Source organism: Salmo trutta, chromosome 12, assembly GCF_901001165.1.
Source record: "Salmo trutta chromosome 12, fSalTru1.1, whole genome shotgun sequence".
NCBI lineage: Eukaryota > Metazoa > Chordata > Actinopteri > Salmoniformes > Salmonidae > Salmo > Salmo trutta.
In genome coordinates this window covers 69,878,766-69,899,576 of record NC_042968.1, presented here as the reverse complement: position 1 = coordinate 69,899,576, position 20,811 = coordinate 69,878,766, and the positions used below count along the sequence as shown (strand labels likewise).

Genomic DNA, 20,811 nt, shown 5'->3' with positions numbered 1-20,811 from the left:
CTGGTTTGGATGGTGTTGCCAGGCCACCTCTGTGGGTTTTCCAGGCATATTATGATGGGGCGAAAAGAAGGAAACAGGAAGCAACCTGGGCAACTATTTAAGATGACTCCACCACCCATCATCAAGGGCAACAAGGAGCTGAGTAGTTCATTTCTTTCAAGGAGGGAAAAGGAGGGGACTAGGAGTAGATGATGAATGAGGAGGAATACAAGAAGCCTCTTTCAAGATGTCTGTAAGAGGAGAGGACAGGGAGAGGAACTTGCCAAACGTGTGAGTTAGAATCTAATTAATGACTAGTAAAACAACATGCCCTCAAGCTGGGGCTGGTTCGAGGGATGTTTGTCTCAGAGCCGAGAAAGAAGCCTCTGAAAGTGATTCTGAAGGCCACTCGATAAAGAGCTACAATGTCCTCTCTCCTCTCTTATCTCTTTAGCAGGATGGGAGAGAGAAAGTGAGGAAAGAGACAGAGAGAGAGAAGAGAAGAAATGATTGTTAAAAGAAGAAAAAAGACGGACCACAAAGAATTTTAACAATCTGCTTCTAACATCCTGTACTGATCAGCGTGGATATTTTAGGGCTATCTGCGTGACAGGCTGCGACCATTGGCATCTATAAACACAATGTGATCTGTAACAAGGCACCATAAAGGGCTATAGGTGATGCATTGGGCTTGATTATAGTATTCCACAGTAGGGTTGTATTAAACCATGCTCTATCCAGATGAGGAGCTAACGTTAGTGGAGTAAAATTGGGTTGTTGGTATGGTGAAAAACGTTAAAAACATTACACTCTACCTCTGGCACAGTTTTTCTCCCAACAACCCACACTCACCAGTCTGAAGTGATCATTACCCCAAGTAAAAAGCTGTTTTAGAAAGGCATAAAATCCTCATAGAGAAGTGGAATCTATTTGATTGCTCTATTTTTAGCGTCCATGACCATAGTTTGGGTTTCAACTATGTGAGGTTAAAGCCGAATAGGGAAGCTATGCCAATGCATGTGAGCAGAGGGACTCGTTTTTACGAGCCCTGGAAAATATTTGCAAACCTAATGAAACAATTTATTATGCAGGTCTGGTTTCAATACAAGTGGAGTGAACTACACTGGGCCCAGGCTGGGTGGAAATATATGACAGGGCTGTGAACACTATGGTCAGTGAGGACTGGGAGAGGTAACTGAATATACAACTCAACACTGTCACCTTCTGGTTGGTTCGGGATACTACAGGGATATGGTCCTCCATTCCCAACAATTGAACGTTGCAGATTTAATGTCTACTAAGGTTGAATTGCTTGGTATAAAAAGATGGTAACAAAGAGTAAATAATAAAATACGCTACGGTAATGAAAACTGCAGGTAAATGCCATTTTGCTTAGCAGACCATCCTACAGCCCACACCAAACCATCTCAATGTTTCAGTAGTTGATTACCCTACTTCTTTGTGTTTGTTTTATTGTCACATATACCAGATAGGTGCAGTGAAATATGTTGTTTTACAGGGTCAGCCATAGTAGTACGGCACTCCTGGAGCAAATTAGGGTTAAGTTCCTTGCTCAAGGGCACATCGACAGATTTTTCACCTTGTCGGCTCGGGTATTTAAACCAGCGACCTTTCGGGTTACTGGCTAAATGCTCTGACCGATAGGCTACCTGCCTAGTGATGTTCTGTGCCATGGGTCTATAAGTGTTATTGAGAGCCAAGGACATGTGAGGCTGCTGAAAAGCGTCTCAGGCCGAGGCAGTGATAAGGAAGTTACTACGCACATGGAAGCTCTCCGGCCACGGCCATCCATCACGTTGCTGCTGTGATTATTAGCTCATACACTGGGCCTGCGGAGCCGAGGGTTACAGTAGAGGCCAGTATAGGAGCTCAAACTCAGCAGGGTAAAGACACCACACACACACCCACACACAAAGCCACAAAGGGCAGGCAGGGGACACATTCCACATGGCTCTGCTACCCAGGCTACCCCGAGTGAAAAAACAGCCTGCTGGGAGAACAACTGGTACTACCGAGAGGCGAAGGGGCAAGATTAGAGGGGATCAAGGGAAGGTGAGAAGGGACAGAGTGAGAGAGTGAAATGATTAAGACAAAATACCTGGACGAGATCTTGTCGCCTAATAAGTGTGTTGCAGTTTGACAACTTCCTGTTCACCTGGCCCTGTGCCCTTAACAACATCTGTATTGTCTTAATATGTTTTCCTCACTCTAACCGTCAACCCCTCTCCCACTCCTCATACCCTGGCCGGCTAGCTAATTGCCCAGCCATCAGGAGCAGTAATATGAATATGTTCCTCTCTTCATTAAACATAGCCCTAAACCTGACAGGCTAATCTTATATTAGGATAGCCACATCCCTCTCTGGGAGATTAACAAATTAGGATGCACTCTGATCCCATTCATTGCACCCGCTATCAAAAAATACTTATATCACCTGCCACGCTCCCTATCTGCCGGGCTGGTGGTGTGTGTGCGTGTGTGTGTGTAGAGGGGGCTGGAGGGTCTTTAGTACCATGATTATCTCAGGTCTTTCCATGTTATTCCCACTTCTCCTGGCTCACATTACCGACAGTAATATCCTCTCTCCAGGCTATTCCTGGTAGTGTGAAACTGGGCCGTGCTCCCAGGGATATCTAGCTAGCTAAGTACCCAGAACTCAAGGGGAGAACTGGGTAGCTGGGGAGATGCAGACAGACACACTGCAGCTGTACAGTAGATGTACTACAGTGTGGCTGACTGACTGACAGCCACGGGTGATGGGGGGGCATGTCAACACCAACGTTAAATCACATAGAGAGACAAATAACATTGTTGACATACTAGAAATGTGCTACACCAAAGTACATTGTATAGTACTATATTAAAGAATTATACGTTGAGGTATTACACAGATATAAATGTATAGTAGCATAGGAGCCAGAAAAGATAGAAAACGTCCCACTATAGAATCAGAGAAAACGCATGCCTGTCATCACTCAATGTTTGGGGCATGAAGTCTTGCTCTGAACTACTAGATGTTTCAACCATGTCAGTTAATCAGGCTTGTTAAAACACATCTGCTGTTGCTTCTACATCCCACCTTTCTGTGCTACCCAGTGGCTCTGTTTTCCTGTGTGTACTGGATCCCTTCTCCACACCTCCAGGCAGCACCCACCCACTAAAGTCAGGATAGAGGGTAGAAGGGTAGGGGGTAGACCCCAAGGTCAACGACTCTGTGGTTGTTTTTGCCCCGTCCGCCACTCTGGCTGTTTGCAGTAGGTTATGTGCCTGGCCCTGCACCGTATACACACATGCCTCCCTTGTGTGTGTGTGTGTGTGTGTGTGTGTGTGTGTGTGTGTGTGTGTGTGTGTGTGTGTGTGTGTGTGTGTGTGTGTGTGTGTGTGTGTGTGTGTGCATACATGCGTGCGTGCGTGTATATGTCTGCATAACACAGTGTAGCTGCACATATCCCTGTTATTCCCCACTATGAGGACAACATCATTCTCATTGAGCAAGAGACAGTAAGGTCCTCCCATTATTTTCTCACAGACTAAATAGGACAGCCTGATCTCATAGACTAGACGTAACGTAGTAAATGTAAATCTGGGACACTGAAATTAGTAGGATATGTCACATTTGGAATGGTTACATAGGACAGATGGTTACTTGAGGGAAAAATGAAAGTAGGGTGGTATAATGCAAACATCTAGAAACCTAAAGGTTGCAAGTTCCAATCTTACCACGGACAACTTTAGCATTTTAGCTAATTAGCAACTTTTCAACGACTTACTACTTTTTAGCTACTTTGCAACTACTTAGCATGTTAGCTAACCCTTCCCCTAATGTTAACCCTTTTAGCTAACACTTCCCCTTATCCCAACCTTAACCCTTTAATCTAACTCCTAAACTTAACCCTAACCCCTAGCCTAGCTAACGTTAGCCAGCAAGCTAATGTTAGCCACCGAGCTAGAATTCGTAACATATCATAAGTTTTGCAAATTCGGAACATATAATATGATTTGCAAATTTGCAACATATTGTACGTTTTGCAAATTCGGAACATATAATATTCCAATTTTAATTTGCAACATATCATACGAAATGGGTGATGGTAATACACAAATTAAAACATACCATATGAAACGTAACATACAGTATCATACTAATTGGAGTGTCTCAGATTTAAGTACAGAATATTATGAAAGGCTCTGAGACCAGGTTGAATAGGAATGTGGGTTTCCAGAGTACTTCCATGGGATCGGGGTAGGCTGTTTAAAAACAGAACAGGCAAACACACTGAGACATAAATCTGTACTTTTCAGGAGCGCCTGAATCTGAATTCCAATACAGTAGTACAGTTCTCCAACCAAGGAAAATGCTGAAAATAGGAATTGTCCTACAATGTTCAGTATATATAAATCAACACCAAACTAAGCCATCGACCTAATTTAAATGTCCATTCTCAACATTACTCACCTTACCAACCACAGAGACCACTTAAGAAATCCAGGCCGATTATTAAAAGACAAGGCCAATCTCTAGATACAAGTGTCCTCAAAATAGATTTAAGCACACGTGAGTCCTCTCACCCAGCAACTGGCAAATGAGATTCAGGAGAGAGGTCAGCTAGCCTCCTAACAGCTTTTGAGTAGTATCCCTCAGAGCCTAAAACGTCACCTTCCTTCCTTCTCTCTCTCTCTCCCTCCTTCCCTCTCTCCCTCCCTCTCCTTATTTATTCTAAAAGCAGCAGAGAGCATACACACATGGGTTCTAACTTACCTTTCCAGGTACTTCTCTGAGAAGTCGACCATAACGGGGAACATTGGCCCAAGTCTTTAGGGTCCTGCGTGCAGTCCTGTGTGTATAGGTCCTGTATGTGTAGTGTATGTGTGTGTGTATGTGTGTGTATTTGCTCAGGGCAAGGGTAATTCAGTTGTCACATTCCTCTAACCCGGGAGAGGCTCCTCTGTGGTTTTATATAGTCCGGGAGCCAGGGGAGGCGGGCCCAGGGCTCACCCAATCACAAGGCACTATTCTGAGAGGATGGAGCTGCATTGTCTGAGCCTGGGTAATCTTGGTTAACCTAGAACTAGTCTCGCGTAATTGGTCAGATGATGTAGTTTGTCCATGAGAGATTAGAGCCCGGACTGGATTTGATGGGGTAGTAAATGCTTTAATTTCACAACTTCACTCCTCTATATATTTATTTGGACAGTGAAGCAAAAATTTTTTTATTGTTCTCTATACTCCAGCATTTGGGATTTTAGAACAAATGTTTTATATGAGGCAGCAGTACAAAATGTCACATTTTATTTGAGTGTATTTTCCTACATATCTGTTTTACCATTTAGAAATGAATGCATTTTATGTATCTAGTCCCCCCATATGAAGGTGTCATAAATCTTTGGAAAAATTCACCTATACACTCTTAGGAGTAAAGGAACCTCGAAGAACCTTTTGGGGTTCAAAAGATTGCCCCTGTGGTCAAATAGGTTCCTCGATGAATCCCTCTGAAAATATTATTCGAAGAACCCCTGTGCCATGATGTCTATCTTTTCACAAAAGCACCACAGATTGACCCTTATACACTGATACTGTGCTGCCAGTGTAAAGGTTCAAACAGTAACCTTTTTGTGATAGAGGAGTTGAAACTTGAGCCTTTTTAATAACATATTGTAGCAGCGGCAGCCTATCAGAAGATTGGAGGTGGGGCTTATTGGAGATTTGGCTGTCAGATCATTATTTTTGGACACTTGTGAGAGTAAATGTCATTCCTATTCATGATATGAAGTTTGTACACTACAAATACACATTTTCCTTGAATATTTATGCATATTACATATAATATTAACATTCCTGATTACATATAGTAGTAAACTGGTAGCTCTTCCAATATTGGCATTTGCAAAGGCTATTGAGGAAGTTATACACCTCTGTAAGCCTCATCGAAGCTACAAAGCTGTTAGTGTTCAGCCTTAACATGTGACAACAATACAACAGAACAGATTAACAGGAATATCATTTACTTGCACAGGTGGCCTAAAATGACTATCTGTATGCCACGCACCTACTAAGCCATGCCCCCCACCCTGGCTCTTTTCAAAGAAAACAACCCAACTAAGTGGCCTGCAACCCAGCAGTTGGGTCATCCAAACAACCAAGCAGTTGTATGAGTGTAGGCTAGGTTGAAGATACTGTAGCTCGCTAGCGTCCTCAGCCAAAGACTAATAATGAACATCATAAACAAACGACATTACCATCACAATACATTCTTCGGAATTAAAAAACGGAAGGCTACAGTCATAACAGAATTGGCTTGAACACCAATGTTATATATTATTTGACATTGCTATTAAAATAGCACTAACATAGTAATGGGTAAATGTTTACAAGTTACTAGCTATTCCATAAAGCCATTTTTGAAAACCACATATTCTCCTCTTCTTCTGAGTCTGGTAGGGCAACAAATCCAACAGTGAAATAAATTCAAAGCGCTATGCACGTGGAGTCCCTTTTGTTGTAAATAAGAAGAGAACATGATTCTAAACACTTGTATATTAATGTGGATGCTATTATGATTGTAGATAATCTTGAATGAATTGTGAACAATGATGAGTGAGAAAGTTTCAGATGCACAAAGATCATGGGGGTATGATATTTATGCATCTGTAAATCTTGCAATAAAAGTGACTCTAAAATGACATAATACATTATTTAACATTACTTTCTATTGGGCACAACATAATCTGAAACACAACCATAACAAACTGCAAATGCATCCAACTAGTTTGTAGTGGCATAGGCTTGATGTAATCTTTGACTGCTAGGAATATGGGACTGAATACTACACTTTTTACTAAATTTAATACACTATCAGTGAATTTGTCCAAATACTTATGACACCTTTAAATGGGGGGATTAGATACATAAAGTACATTCATTTCTAAACGGTAAAACAGATATGTATGAAAATATCCTACAATAAAAGGTTACATTCTGTGCTGTTGCTTCATATGAAATATTTGATCTCAAATCCAAAATGCTGGAGTATAGAGCCAAATTTAAAGGTTTAGTTTCACTGTCCAAATAAATACATAGGGGAGTGTGTATCAAATTGTGACCTTACCGTGAATGCTTACTTACAAGCCCTTAACCAACAATTCAGTTCAAGAAATAGAGTTAAGAAAATATTTACTAAATAAAGTATTCAAAAATAAAATAAAAAGTAACAGAATAAAATAACAATAACGATGCTATATACAGGGGGTACCGGTACCGAGTCAATGTGCGGGGGTACAGGTTTGTCGGGGTAATTTGTACATGTAGGTAGGAGTAAAGTGACCATGCATAGATAGTAAACAGCGAGGAGCAGCAATCTATGTAAATAGTCCGGGTGGCCATTTGATTCTAAATTACTGTTACTAGCTACTACTGTTACATCTACACCTGTTATTACCTCTGCAACAACAAGTAGTAAACCCTAAAACTAGACAATTACAATGGCTGCAATAACTTCTATTGACCTAACCTTGTAGAGCTATTACTACTACTTCAGCTATATGACAACTATAATCACTATCACAACTCGTAGAAAATCCCAAATACATTCACCACATTTTATCTTTCCTGTCATGTAGCAAAACAACAGGTGGATATTATTCTAGCACGTCTGGGGTAATGTTACCCTTTCGTCTGGGGTGTGTGTGTGTGTGCGTGCATATGTGTGCCTGCCTACAGAACGTGCATGTTGGTATGTGTCTGTGTGTGTGTGTGTGTGTGTGTGAGTTGCCCGCCCGGATTTCTGTCAGTGCTGGGGGAGATACAGTAGGTGTGTCGGGATCGTTGCCTAGGGGAAGCTCTAACATCTGCCCCTGTAGCACAGGTGACAATGAACAATGGAAGGGGATCAGAGAGGATATGAACTGCCCAGGCAAGCAGCTGTGCTACATCCAGACAAGCATGGGTAGGGATAGGAGGAGAGGGAGGGAGGCCAGTCTAGTAGCTTGTCTGGATAAAGGAAACTTTTGTTTCCTCTTACAAACTCCACCTGGAATTCAATCAAATCTGCACTGCAGACACCTGCCAGAGGCTCCGAAACGCTGCACCAACATTGATAACGTTTCGACAACAGTTCGACTACAATAGACTCTCGCTATAGTCTACCTGAAAACCAGGTGTCACTCTTTTGTTGCTAAGAATTTTCCTGCACAGAAATGCAAACTTGTAGTGTATTTATTCAAGGTTTAAAAAGGCTTCTAAAATGTGTAATTTCCACTTTAAAATGTCAGACTTGATTTGCCCTAACAAGAAATGGATCAATCCCAACAAAAAAGTGAATTAATTATAATCCAAATAATAATTCACAACTCCTGTTGCTGCAGGATTATTTTCCTGTTGTAGCAAACTGGCTCAAATTATGATCCTACATCTGTAAGCCTCTACATTGTTCATGGTGAGCCAAACTAGCTAGCTCTCTATGACCGGTTAGCTCAGACTGTCAACATTATCATTGTGAAGCCAGTTAGCGCATCAGGCTCAATGGAATCAGGCTTCACAGTGGGGGTATGAAGTAGATTGACTCAATGACCAGTAGAACACTGCTCTCTTTCATTGGGGCTTAACAGGGTCCCACCCTAGGGTGCTGTCCTGTCCTGACCTAATGGGGTTTGTGGGTGGGTGGGGTGGGATGGACATAGTTCGGTTTGAGTAATGACTAGAAAATCACTTTAAGTAACTGTCCTCATAAATATTAATTGCAATGGGTTTCCTCCAAAAATGTGAGTAATGACAGCATATTGGGGTTTAAAGTGTACTACTGACCAGCATTCTAGATCAACCGGCACCAGCTACACAACCACCTCAAACCAAACAGCAGTTTTGTAAGGCTATGCCACAGCCACCAGTTAGCCCTGATCCAGGATCATTCATTAATACTTAGGCAATTAGCAGCTCAACCTTAATACCCATTATAGTATTGGTTAACAGATTATTAAATACCTGTAAACATTGTCGCAATTGTTTTCCTTTCCACAAGGAGCTATTGGTTTAATCCTATTCAGGTCAGCCGATTTCTGAACGTGAGATACGAACGCACAACTCAAACATGTCCAGTAACATCAATGCACCATTTTTGCAAAACAACAAGTTGCATTCGCATTAAGCCCATATTGCATTATTTTCTCATGTGGTGCTTTCCTCCCTACGAACGTAAGTGGAGATGTGTGCTAAACATAGGGCTTTAGGCCACAGGAATGTGTCTACATCTTCATATCCTGGCCTGTCCTGGCCTCCTACATATGTATGGGGGGCCTCGGAAAAGACTGAAGGGTGCATAGTGTACAGACATTGGACTAGTAGGAGGTAATGTAAGATCACTAGCAGATAAAGTCTGGGAAGGTTCAAGACACGCACAGAGGCCCAGAGGGATGGGTGAGAGGTATTCACCAAGGAAGAGGGGGAGGAATGAAAGAAAGAGACAGGGAGAAAGGAGGAGTGTGATTTACAAAGACAAGGATTCAAGTTTCAGACAGAACTCAGTCTCCTGGTAAAGGAAAACAATGGAGAGAGGGAAGAGGTACAAAGAAGAAGGAGGTAAGAAGAGGAAGAGGTCATTCGGGGAAGTAGGACAAGAGACAGGTTCGGTTTACAGCTAAATAGTTGAGTAACTTAACAGATTGTCACAGGTTTGAATCAAGTACATTGCAACATCATCTAGAGCAAGTGCTTAGTCAAAGTAGCATATGTAGCACACACTAACTCAGGGTTTCAGGTTTTTTTTGTTTTTTTTTGCGCTAGCACTACACAGCTGATTCAACTAATCGTCAAGCGTTGATCATTTGAATCAGCTGTGTAGTGCTAGGGAAAAAAACAAAACGTGCACCTCTTGGGGTCCCGAGGACTAAGTTTGTGAACCACTGCACTAAATCAAATCAAAGTTTATTTGTCACGTGCGCTGAATACAACAGGTGTAGACCTTACAGTGAAATGCTTACTTACAGGCCCTAACCAACAGTGCAATTTTTAAGTAAAAAATAGGTATTAGGTGAACAATAGATAAGGAAATAAAAAAAGGATCATAATAATAACAGTAGTGAGGCTATATACAGTAGCACCGGCTAGTCGGGCTAATTGAGGTAGTATGTAAATTAATGTATAGTTAAAGTGACTATGCATATATGGTAAACAGAGAGTATCACCAGCGTAAAAGAGGGGTTGGGGGGTACCCAATGCTGTTAGTCCGGGTAGCCATTTGATTACTTGTTCAGGTGTCTTATGGCTTGCAGGTAAAAACTGTTGAGAAGCCTTTTGATCCTAGACTTGGAGCTCCGGTACCGCCTGCCATGCTGTCGTAGAGAGAACAGTCTATGACTGGGGAGGCTGGGGTCTTAGACTATTTTTAGGGCCTTCCTCTGACACCTCTGACACCACTAACTGGATACATGTCAGATATATAAATGCAAATACCCTCAAGAAAACACTTCCCTAACCAAACAATTCCATTATAATCCAACCCTTCTACACGTCAATTCCCAGTTTCAGCAATATCCTCCCTACTCATGCTTTTGTGAAATGACTCAAAAGCAACAACTTACAACTACATTCCTCTAACCGGCTGCACTGTCCCCCACATATGCTTGATGGTGTAAGTGGTTGCATACATGATTATTCCCCACATCTGGTGTGTCACATTTCATTTCCCCGGAGCTCCGTCTCACAGTGAATAGGCTGGGGTTTCAGCCCGGAGAGAGGGTCAGATTCCTGAGATAGAATTCAGAGGTATTGTATCACTGGGGAGATGGATGAGCAGTCAGCTACAAGATATTTGATGTTAGAGCTCTGGTGTTATTTATTTATTTTTATTTCACCTTTATTTAACCAGGTAGGCAAGTTGAGAACAAGTTCTCATTTACAATTGCGACCTGGCCAAGATAAAGCAAAGCAGTTCGACAACATACAACAACACAGAGTTACACATGGAATAAAACATCATACAATCAATGATGCAGTAGAAAAAAATAAGACTATATACAATGTGAGCAAATGATGTGAGATAAGGGAGGTAAAGGCAAAAAAATGCCATGGTGGTGTGTTCAAGTGTGTGTGTGTGTGTGTGTCTATGCTAGTCATAAGGCTTCTGGTTATGTGTCCTCATCAGAGTATGAAAATTGGTTGATGAGTGAGTGGGAAGTAGGTGTAGGTATTCCAAACACATATTGGAATTGGGTCAGTCACGTTTGGCTCATTTGAGGCTAGACAGAAAACTGCTTTGAGACTAGACAGAAAACCCTTTTAGAGTAGATAGCAATAGACATCCACTCAACATGTACAGACTCAAGTCAGAAGAAGTGTGACTGACTGAGTCACACTTAAAGACTTAGTCCAGTGATGTTTTAAATGTTTCTGTTGAAAAGTGATATCCAAAGTATAAATATAGTGAAGTACACACACTAAAGGGAAAAAAAAAAAAATGTGTGCAAAATAGTGTTTTTTAGACACAACTGAAAACTTCAAGGAGAAGGGCATTCAAGCTCTGATGGTCAAATGTGATGTCATTTCTTGAGGAACAATAGAGGAGCAATAGAGAACAAAATAGGAAAGGACCTAGATCACCTATTGAGATGTGCCTTTTGTTGAGTAAATTAGATGAAATGAGGTTAAAAGGAGACTGGAGGAAGAGTTGAACGACTTGTGAACAGACACCTTATTGTCACAGTCTCACTTACTCACTCGCTTATAGGAGGTGTGGTACATGCCTCTCAACACCTGCACATTTAACATTTTCAGACCCTCAGCTGTATAAACATACTATCCTGGGGCAATCAAACAGTGGCGGGAGATACCATTGTGAGGTGGGAGTGGTTCATGACAAGTAAACCATCTCATGGCCTAGGGGTGTCACCTTTATCTGAATGTAAACTCTTTGTCAAGTAGTGGCTAATATCATTAGCATGTAAAGATATATATATATATATATATATATATATATATATATATATATATACACACACACACACTGTATATATATATATATATATATATATATATATATATATATATATATATATATATATATATATATATATATTGCATTGTATTAACTTAATGATTATGCTTAAAATGTGGCTGTTGATGCTTCTGATTCAAATGTTCATAATTTGTTGATTTTCTGAAAGCTATCAGCTATCAGGCTGAGCATATATTAAGAGGCTATTGTCCACTGGCTGTGAATTCTCCGATCATCTTCATGAAATAGTGTGAAGAAGGCTCAATTAACAGCCGAAAAATCACTGAGGCTCCAACGTGGTCCCGTGTGGCTCAGTTGGTGGAGCATGGTGTTTGCAAAGCCAGGGTTGTAGGTTTGATTCCCACGGGGGACCAGTACGGGGGGAAAAAAAGAAGAAATGTATGAATCCCCTCCTTCACCAACCAGACCTGGGTTCAAATACTGTATCTGGTATTTCAAATACACAGCCAAAAACAAGTAATTTTATTTGACTATTTGCATGCAGTTGAAGTCGGATGTTTACATACACCTTAGCCAAATACATTTAAACTCAGTTTTTCACAACTCCTGACATTTAATCCTAGTAAAAATTCCCTGTCTTAAGTCAGGTAGACTTCGGGTAGACTTCCACAACCTTCCCACAATAAGTTGCTTGAATTTTGGCCCATTCCTCCTGACAGAGCTGGTGCAACTGAGTCAGGTTTGTAGGCCTCCTTGCTCGCACACACTTTTTCAGTTCTGCCCACATATTTTCTATAGGATTGAGGTCAGGGCTTTGTGATGGCCACTCCAATACCTTGACTTTGTTGTCCTTAAGCCATTTTGCCACAACTTTGGAAGTATGCTTGGGGTCATTGTCCATTTGGAAGACCCATTTGCGACCAATCTTTAACTTCCTGACTGATGTCTTGAGATGTTGCTTCAATATTTCCACATAATTTTCCTGCCCCATGATGCCATCTATTTTGTGAATTGCACCAGTCCCTCCTGCAGCAAAGCACCCCCACAACATGATGCTGCCACCCCCGTGTTTCACGGTTGGGATGGTGTTCTTTGGCTTGCAAGCCTCCCCCTTTTTCCTCCAAACATAACAATGGTCATTATGGCCAAAGAGTTCTATTTTTGTTTCATCAGACCAGAGGACGTTTCTCCAAAAAGTACGATCTTTGTCCCCATGTGCAGTTGAAAACCGTAGTCTGGCTTTTTTGTGGTGGTTTTGGATCAGTGGCTTCATCCTTGCTGAGTGGCCTTTTCAGGTTTTTGCCAGTCCTGTCTGGTCCGGCGATGTTGTTGCCGGTGATGTCTGGTGAGGACCTGTCTTACAACAGGCCTACAAGCCCTCAGTCTAGGCTCTCTCAGCCTATTGCGGACAGTCTGAGCACTGATGGGGGGATTGTGCGTTCCTGGTGTAACTCGGGCAGTTGTTGTTGCCATCCTGTACCTGTCCCGCAGGTGTGATGTTCGGATGTACCGATCCTGTGCAGGTGTTGTTACACGTGGTCTGCCACTGTGAGGACGATCAGCTGTCCGTCCTGTCTCCCTGTAGCGCTGTCTTAGGCGTCTCACAGTACGGACATTGCAATTTATTGCCCTGGCCACATCTGCAGTCCTCATGCCTCCTTGCAGCATGCCTAAGGCACGTTCACGCAGATGAGCAGGGACCCTGGGCATCTTTCTTTTGGTGTTTTTCAGAGTCAGTAGAAAGGCCTCTTTGGTGTCCTAAGTTTTCATAACTGTAACCTTACTTGCCTACCGTCTGTAAGCTGTTAGTGTCTTAACGACCGTTCCACAGGTGCATGTTCATTAATTGTTTATGGTTCATTGAACAAGCATGGGAAACAGTGTTTAAACCCTTTACAATGAAGATCTGTGAAGTTATTTGGATTTTTACGAATTATCTTTGAAAGACAGGGTCTTTTTTTATGAGTTTATGTGCTGTACATATAGGTAGGGGTAAAGTGATTAGCAGCAGTGCATGTGGTGAGTGAGAAAGGGTATGTGTTTGTGAGTGTGTGGCATCAGTATGCATGTTTGTGTACATGTTCTCAGCTGTTAGCCAGAAGTTTCTTACTGGCGATAAAAACAGATCATTGCTATAAAAAAAAATGTATTACTGAATTATTTAACGGAACAGATTAAACATTAAACAATTCATGGTAACCTCGCAAACAACTAATTTAGACCCGGTGTTTATTTGAAACAGACATTTATTTGCTGAATTTAAAGGGACAGGCAACTATTTGAGACTCAGCATTTAATTGAAGTTCTACATTATTTCAAATACTATTTTCAAATATATGTGTTAAATGCATTGGAGTGTATTTGACTATGTGTATTTGAGTATTTTCAAATACTTCCCAAATGTATTTCAAAATACAATCAAATATATGAAATGTGAAAGTAATTGACATATTTGAAATAGTATATGAATCCAGGTCTACAAAACACACACACACACACACTCTAATTTCACAATATACACATTTGACACACTCAGGCACACACCATCTAACACCTAAGGAAGTGAATGGAGATCATCTGCCATTGATGAAGTTAATTCTCCCTCTCCACTCCATGGTGCAATGCATTCACAATCCCTTCAGGCCAGGGATTTCTTTCAGGTAAGACTCCCAATCCGCCAATCTGCTGAATCAGACTCAATAGCCATTCACTGTCTCAATGAGCACACACCTCTTAACATACATACCCTCATGGGCTTATTCAAAACATTAGCATTCAACAGTGGATCTGACACCTGTTTTAACAGTCTATGGGAGAGCGGATGGCAAGCCTGAGCTTGTTGCTTGAGCTGTGTCTGATAGCCATGAGGCAATAGCATTAAGGCTAATGACATTAATGTGAGGTGACACTGTACTGTATATAGCAGGGGAATCCATGTATAAGGAAAAAATGTTTTGGGTTATGCCACACTACCCCAACAATGAATTAACATCTTTGTCTTTGGCTTATAAAGGTCAATAGAACTACAACAATTTTAAAATTGTGTTCAGAGTTCAATTCATGGTCAAAGAATGGGAAACAAAAGAATCCCCAATTTTTGGGACATTCTCTTATTCAACCATGTTCAGGTATCCTGCTTACGTCAAATAGGGAAACTCCATAAAGCAGCATTATTAATGCTAGTTTGATCAAATGTCTGCATTGCTAGAACACATGCCATGAGATTTCCCATTGACCACACAAAGACATTCCTCATTTTCAACTACAGAGAAAAGAAGACAGAAAACCAAAGACAGGAAACAGTCAATCAAAGGTTGTTTGGTTACTTACAGGTTCTTGGATTTCTTCTTCTTCGACCCTTCAGGGCCAACTTCACAGCTGCATGGGGATCCGGCACTGAGCTGAATTGAGAGAAGGGAGAGCACACACTGCATCATCCAGTCTCCTCAGTACTCAGTAACAACACAGATGGATCCCTAGATCCTCACACGGCCCCTAGTCCCTAGAGTCACTTGTCCCTGCTGTGGGTCCCTAGGCTAAAGTATGCAGTGTGTTGGAGGTAGAGTGTAGTCCTGTCCGTAACACACACAGCCTGCCGCCGCTCTGGCTAATCCTCAACAGCATCCCAGCACATATTCCCACCTCCTCCTGGTCTCTCTGTGTGTGTGTGTGTGTGTGTGTGTGTGTGTGTGTGTGTGTGTGTGTGTGTGTGTGTGTGTGTGTGTGTGTGTGTGTGTGTGTGTGTGTGTGTGTGCGCGCCCTGGCCCCTATTAAGCCTATAGGCCTCAGTGTCACATTACACTTCCAAAGACCCTCTATCTCTGATTGGCTGAGAAAGAAAAGAGGGGGAGGAGTGGAGGAGGGCGAGACTTCAGCATGTTAGGGACACACGTGAGTGTGTGTCCCTAACTGTAGAAAAATGCCCATTGTGTTGTGAGAACACACTTCGAATCTGAGCAGAAGTCTGGGCACAGATCACCATACACAATGTGTGTGTGTGTGTGTGTGTGTGTGTGTGTGTGTGTGTGTGTGGCTGTTATTGCACTGAAACAATAAGTGTTTTTCTCGACAATGGTCTCCTGGGCAACCATTTCCCGATACATTAGGTACACAGTATAGTTTATATCCCTGCCTGTGTCTCAAATTGACATATGAGAATAACATAACATAGACACTGCCTAAAAAAGCACTTCATTGTGTTATTGTATCAACAGTTGGCAAGGAGTTCACAGACATTAAACATGTGCTGTGTACATAGTTGAGGTCAGTGCCATCTTAAAACATAATCAAAGTCAAACTGAAACTATAACACCTCCTACCCATATTACTGGAAGTGGACACCTATTCAACAAGTCCCAGTGTAAAGCACACATAGTCAGTTGTCTGGCCAACTGTTTCCACCACAGAGTAGATGTTCCCATTGCACTGCTGAAGGTGTGACTGAACGCAGGGCTACTAGGATGCAGACCAAAACAATACACTGAAACAGTAAGAAAACAGCTTCTGTAACCTGGCATCTAAAGATCAACGCTCAGCGGTAAAATGGAAAACGACACAAGGACAAAATATTCTCTGAGCTAATGCATGACAACGTACAAATGAGGAACAGCTGTATAATGAACAGCAGTCTCAGTGTCAGTGTTACTGTAACTACAGTATGTGTGTGTAGGTCATTAGCAGCCGCCTGTCTCCTCCAAGCCCCAGAAGCTCAGGACTGACACACACACTCACACACACACACACACACACACACACACACACACACACACACACACACACACACACACACACACACACACACACACACACACACACACACACACACACACACAACTCATCTACTATAAGGAAACCTGAGAACAGTGCAACTACCAGATCCCCCCATTAGGTCAGTAGGGTCAGCAGCAACATCAAAATAAAGTGTCTAATCTTAGCGGGGAAACATGAGAACCAGGGTGCCCCAGACCCCAGGGAGCCATTTGCCAGGCTTTCCCCCAGAAACCAGAGAGGACAAGGGGGGGAGTCATGCCGACCCAGGCCTCCTGCTCTTTACTCACAGGGTTTACTGTAGGACTAGTTAATCCAGAGGTCACAACTCTATTTTATGTACCATGGAAACAGGAGAGCATGGTCTGCTTTTGCCTACACGTCTGTCTGTCTGTCTGTCTGTCTGTCTGTCTGTCTGTCTGTCTGTCTGTCTGTCTGACACACACACACACACACACACACACACACACACACACACACACACACACACACACACCATCTGCTATAGCCTTTAGTGTGGAGCCCCAAATTAAGACACACGATGAGGTTCCAGCCATGGGGAGGAAGTCAATGAAAGGCATGTTCCTCATGTTGCAAGCCCCTTCGACCCATAAAGCACTCAATGCCAGGCTCACGTGACGTTTTGAAACAACCCTCCAACTGACAAAAAGATTGATTACGAACAACAGGAACACATTGACTCCCTTCTAATCTGTGTCTTAAAGGGAATGTTTATGGGTTCCCTACTACAAACACACCGGTAGGTTTTTGTAACATGACCATTGCCGACAATAAGGACGGAGATTTCAGATTTTCCAAACTTCCTGTACTCTGTTGATAAAGACTCATTTTTCACGTAATGTAGGATTGCATCTGGTTACGTGATGTAGACCTAGTTCAGGGTGGTCATTTCCGCCGTGAAGGCGTGCCGTTTCTTATAGGAGGAACATGGCAACTTAACCTAGAACTACTTACTGACTGAATACCTAGACAGAGTGAATACAATAGCATGTTGAAACCTAAGATACTGTACAACCTGTTTTGTATGTACCTAGGTATAACCTTAATACCTACCACATAATAATCCCATAAGAAGACATTCTGAGGTTATCTATAAAGTAACCATGAAAATATAGGTGTTAAGATTCAAATACAGGTATAACAATTTGAATAAGTGATGAGATAGTGCATGTTATACAATGGGTGGGTCTAATCCTGGATTCTGATTGGTTAAAACCCCATTCCAGCCGGTCTTTATTCCACAAGTTACCACCGGCTAAAGCTAGGACATTGAAATGCCTATTTTCTCTGTTCCATCTCACTGCACAATCCACTGTCTCATCAGCCCAGCCAGGCAATTTAAAAACTTGATCTCCACTATAAAATGCATCTAGACATTATCTCACATTTCTTTTAAAGTGGCATTTGGTTTTCAACAGCAGAGATTTGTATAAACCTTGCTGTCTGTCTCTCCGACAGTTGCAACATGGTTTCAATATTGAAATTCGATCTCCAGCTGTCCCATAGTAATTAACGTTTTGGGAGTCGAGACGAGACAAATAGGCAGACAGCTTTTCTCAGCAAGTTGAAATCATGAATCAGCTGGCATCATTTTTATGGATATATACAAAGAAATGTCAACAGGTCAAACAAAACTTAAATGCACTGTGTTAGCTGTGTTGTTGGCTAGCGCGTCTGTCCTGACGAGAGAGCATATTTTCTATGCAAGACGAAATCGCGCATCATTAACTCATTGTTATGGATGTCTCCAAATAAATGTCAATAGAAAACAGCTTCAACAAATGCAAATGCAGCTACTACTCTTATTCTGGCTGCACTGTTTGACATGACTGTAAGTTAGCCGTAGTTAGCTAGCTAGCTAGCAAGCAAGGGATAAGAACGTTGCCAGCCAGAATGGCAATGGAACATTTAGAACGAATGACTGCCGTAGATACAGAACAAAACAATTTAACTGGGTTGCAGCTCTGGCAATCGAACCAATAGAACAAACAACCAACTGGCTTGGGTAGCTACCTTAGATTTGTGTTGGGACTATAACTAGTGGAAGGATGCAATAGTGTGAATAAACTCATCAAAATAATGTTTTTTATGAAAATAGGTCAATCATTATTTGAATGTGTTGGTAACCCGTTGTATGAAAGTGATAATGCCCTCGAAGTCGGTGATTGGAGGATATATTGGCACGGTATACCGGCCCTCGACTTCATCTTGGGGCTAACAACACCCGTGCCAATATATCCTCCAAACACCAGCTTCTCAGGCATTATCACTTAATTAATCAAAATCTCCTTAATACCAGTGAAGCAATAATCTGTATACTACCTCCACATACTACAGCAGAGCTGCATGGTTCCCTGACAATCCGCGTTCCAGCTCCTCACACAGTGGGATAGTAGTTTCCTCAGACCAGAGGAACAACAGAAGGGTTAGATCCAGGCTACAGTGCGTTTGTGAAGTATTCAGACCCCTTGACTTTCTTTCACATTTTGTTATGTTACAGCCTTGTTCTAAAATTGATTTCATATTATTTTTTCATCAACAAAAAAATTAAAATCCTCATCAGCCTACACACAATGCCCCATAATGACAAAGCACATTTTTTTTAGCAAATTTATATACAAAAAAACCAGAATGACCTTATTTACATAAGTATTCAGACCCTTTGCTATGAGGCTCTGGTGCATCATGCGTCCATTGATCATCCTTGAGATGTTTCTACAACTTGATTGGAGTCCACCTGTGGTAAATCCAATTGATTGGACATGATTTTGAAAAGCACACACCTGTCTATATGAGGTCCCACAGTTGACAGTGCATGTCAGAACAAAAACGAAGCCATGAGGTCGAAGGAATTGTCCATAGAGCTCCGAGACAGGATTTTGTTGAGACACAGATCTGGGGAAGGGTACCAAAAAAGTTCTGCAGCATTGAAGGTCCCCATGAACACAGTGGTCTCCATCGTTCTTAAATCGAAGACATTTGGAACCACCGAGACTCTTCCTAGAGCTGGCCGCCCAGCAGAACTGAGCAATTGGGGCAGAAGGGCCTTGGTCAGGGCCAAGAACCGGACTGTCACTCTGACAGGTCTCCAGAGTTCCTCTGAGGAGATGGGAGAACCTTCCAGAATGACAACCATCTCTGCAGCACTCCACCAATCAGGCCTTTATGGTAGAGTGGCTAGATGGAAGCCACTCCTCAGTAAAAGGTGGTCTGAAAAAAAACTGAAACCATATCATGAACAAGACTGGGCATCTATAAGGTCTTATTTATGCATACATTTAAGCAATGAGATATATACACTGCTCAAAAAAATAAAGGGAACACTTAAACAACACAAATAATCTCATTAAATACTTTTTTCTTTACATAGTTGAATGTGCTGACAACAAAATCACACAAAAATAATCAATGGAAATCCAATTTATCAACCCATGGAGGTCTGGATTTGGAGTCACACTCAAAATTAAAGTGGAAAACCACACTACAGGCTGATCCAACTTTGATGTAATGTCCTTAAAACAAGTCAAAATGAGGCTCAGTAGTGTGTGTGGCCTCCACGTGCCTGTATGACCTCCCTACAACGCCTGGGCATGCTCCTGATGAGGTGGCGGATGGTCTCCTGAGGGATCTCCTCCCAGACCTGGACTAAAGCATCCGCCAACTCCTGGACAGTCTGTGGTGCAACGTGGCGTTGGTGGATGGAGCGAGACATGATGTCCCAGATGTGCTCAATTGGATTCAGGTCTGGGGAACGGGCGGGCCAGTCCATAGCATCAATGCCTTCCTCTTGCAGGAACTGCTGACACACTCCAGCCACATGAGGTCTAGCATTGTCTTGCATTAGGAGGAACCCAGGGCCAACCGCACCAGCATATGTTCTCACAAGGGGTCTGAGGATCTCATCTCGGTACCTAATGGCAGTCAGGCTACCTCTGGCGAGCACATGGAGGGCTGTGCGGCCCCCCAAAGAAATGCCACCCCACACCATGACTGACCCACCGCCAAACCGGTCATGCTGGAGGATGTTGCAGGCAGCAGAACGTTCTCCACGGCGTCTCCAGACTCTGTCACGTCTGTC

At 42.3% G+C, this 20,811-nt stretch overlaps 1 protein-coding gene across 6 annotated transcripts in view; it reads right to left on the bottom strand.

Annotated features, from left to right (window-relative positions):
- The window catches only part of LOC115204086 (regulator of G-protein signaling 3), a 163,971-nt gene that overhangs the window by 7,116 nt on the left and 136,044 nt on the right, over positions 1-20,811 (bottom strand). For 4 of the 6 annotated variants that reach the window (XM_029769383.1, XM_029769384.1, XM_029769385.1 and 1 more), the window contains one exon: positions 15,276-15,346. In XM_029769383.1, the coding sequence (XP_029625243.1) occupies positions 15,276-15,346 (71 nt within the window). Of the gene's footprint in view, positions 1-4,456; positions 4,632-4,759; positions 4,937-15,275; positions 15,347-20,811 lie in introns of those variants that run through there. The other 2 variants (XM_029769387.1, XM_029769389.1) reach the window with 2 other exon arrangements.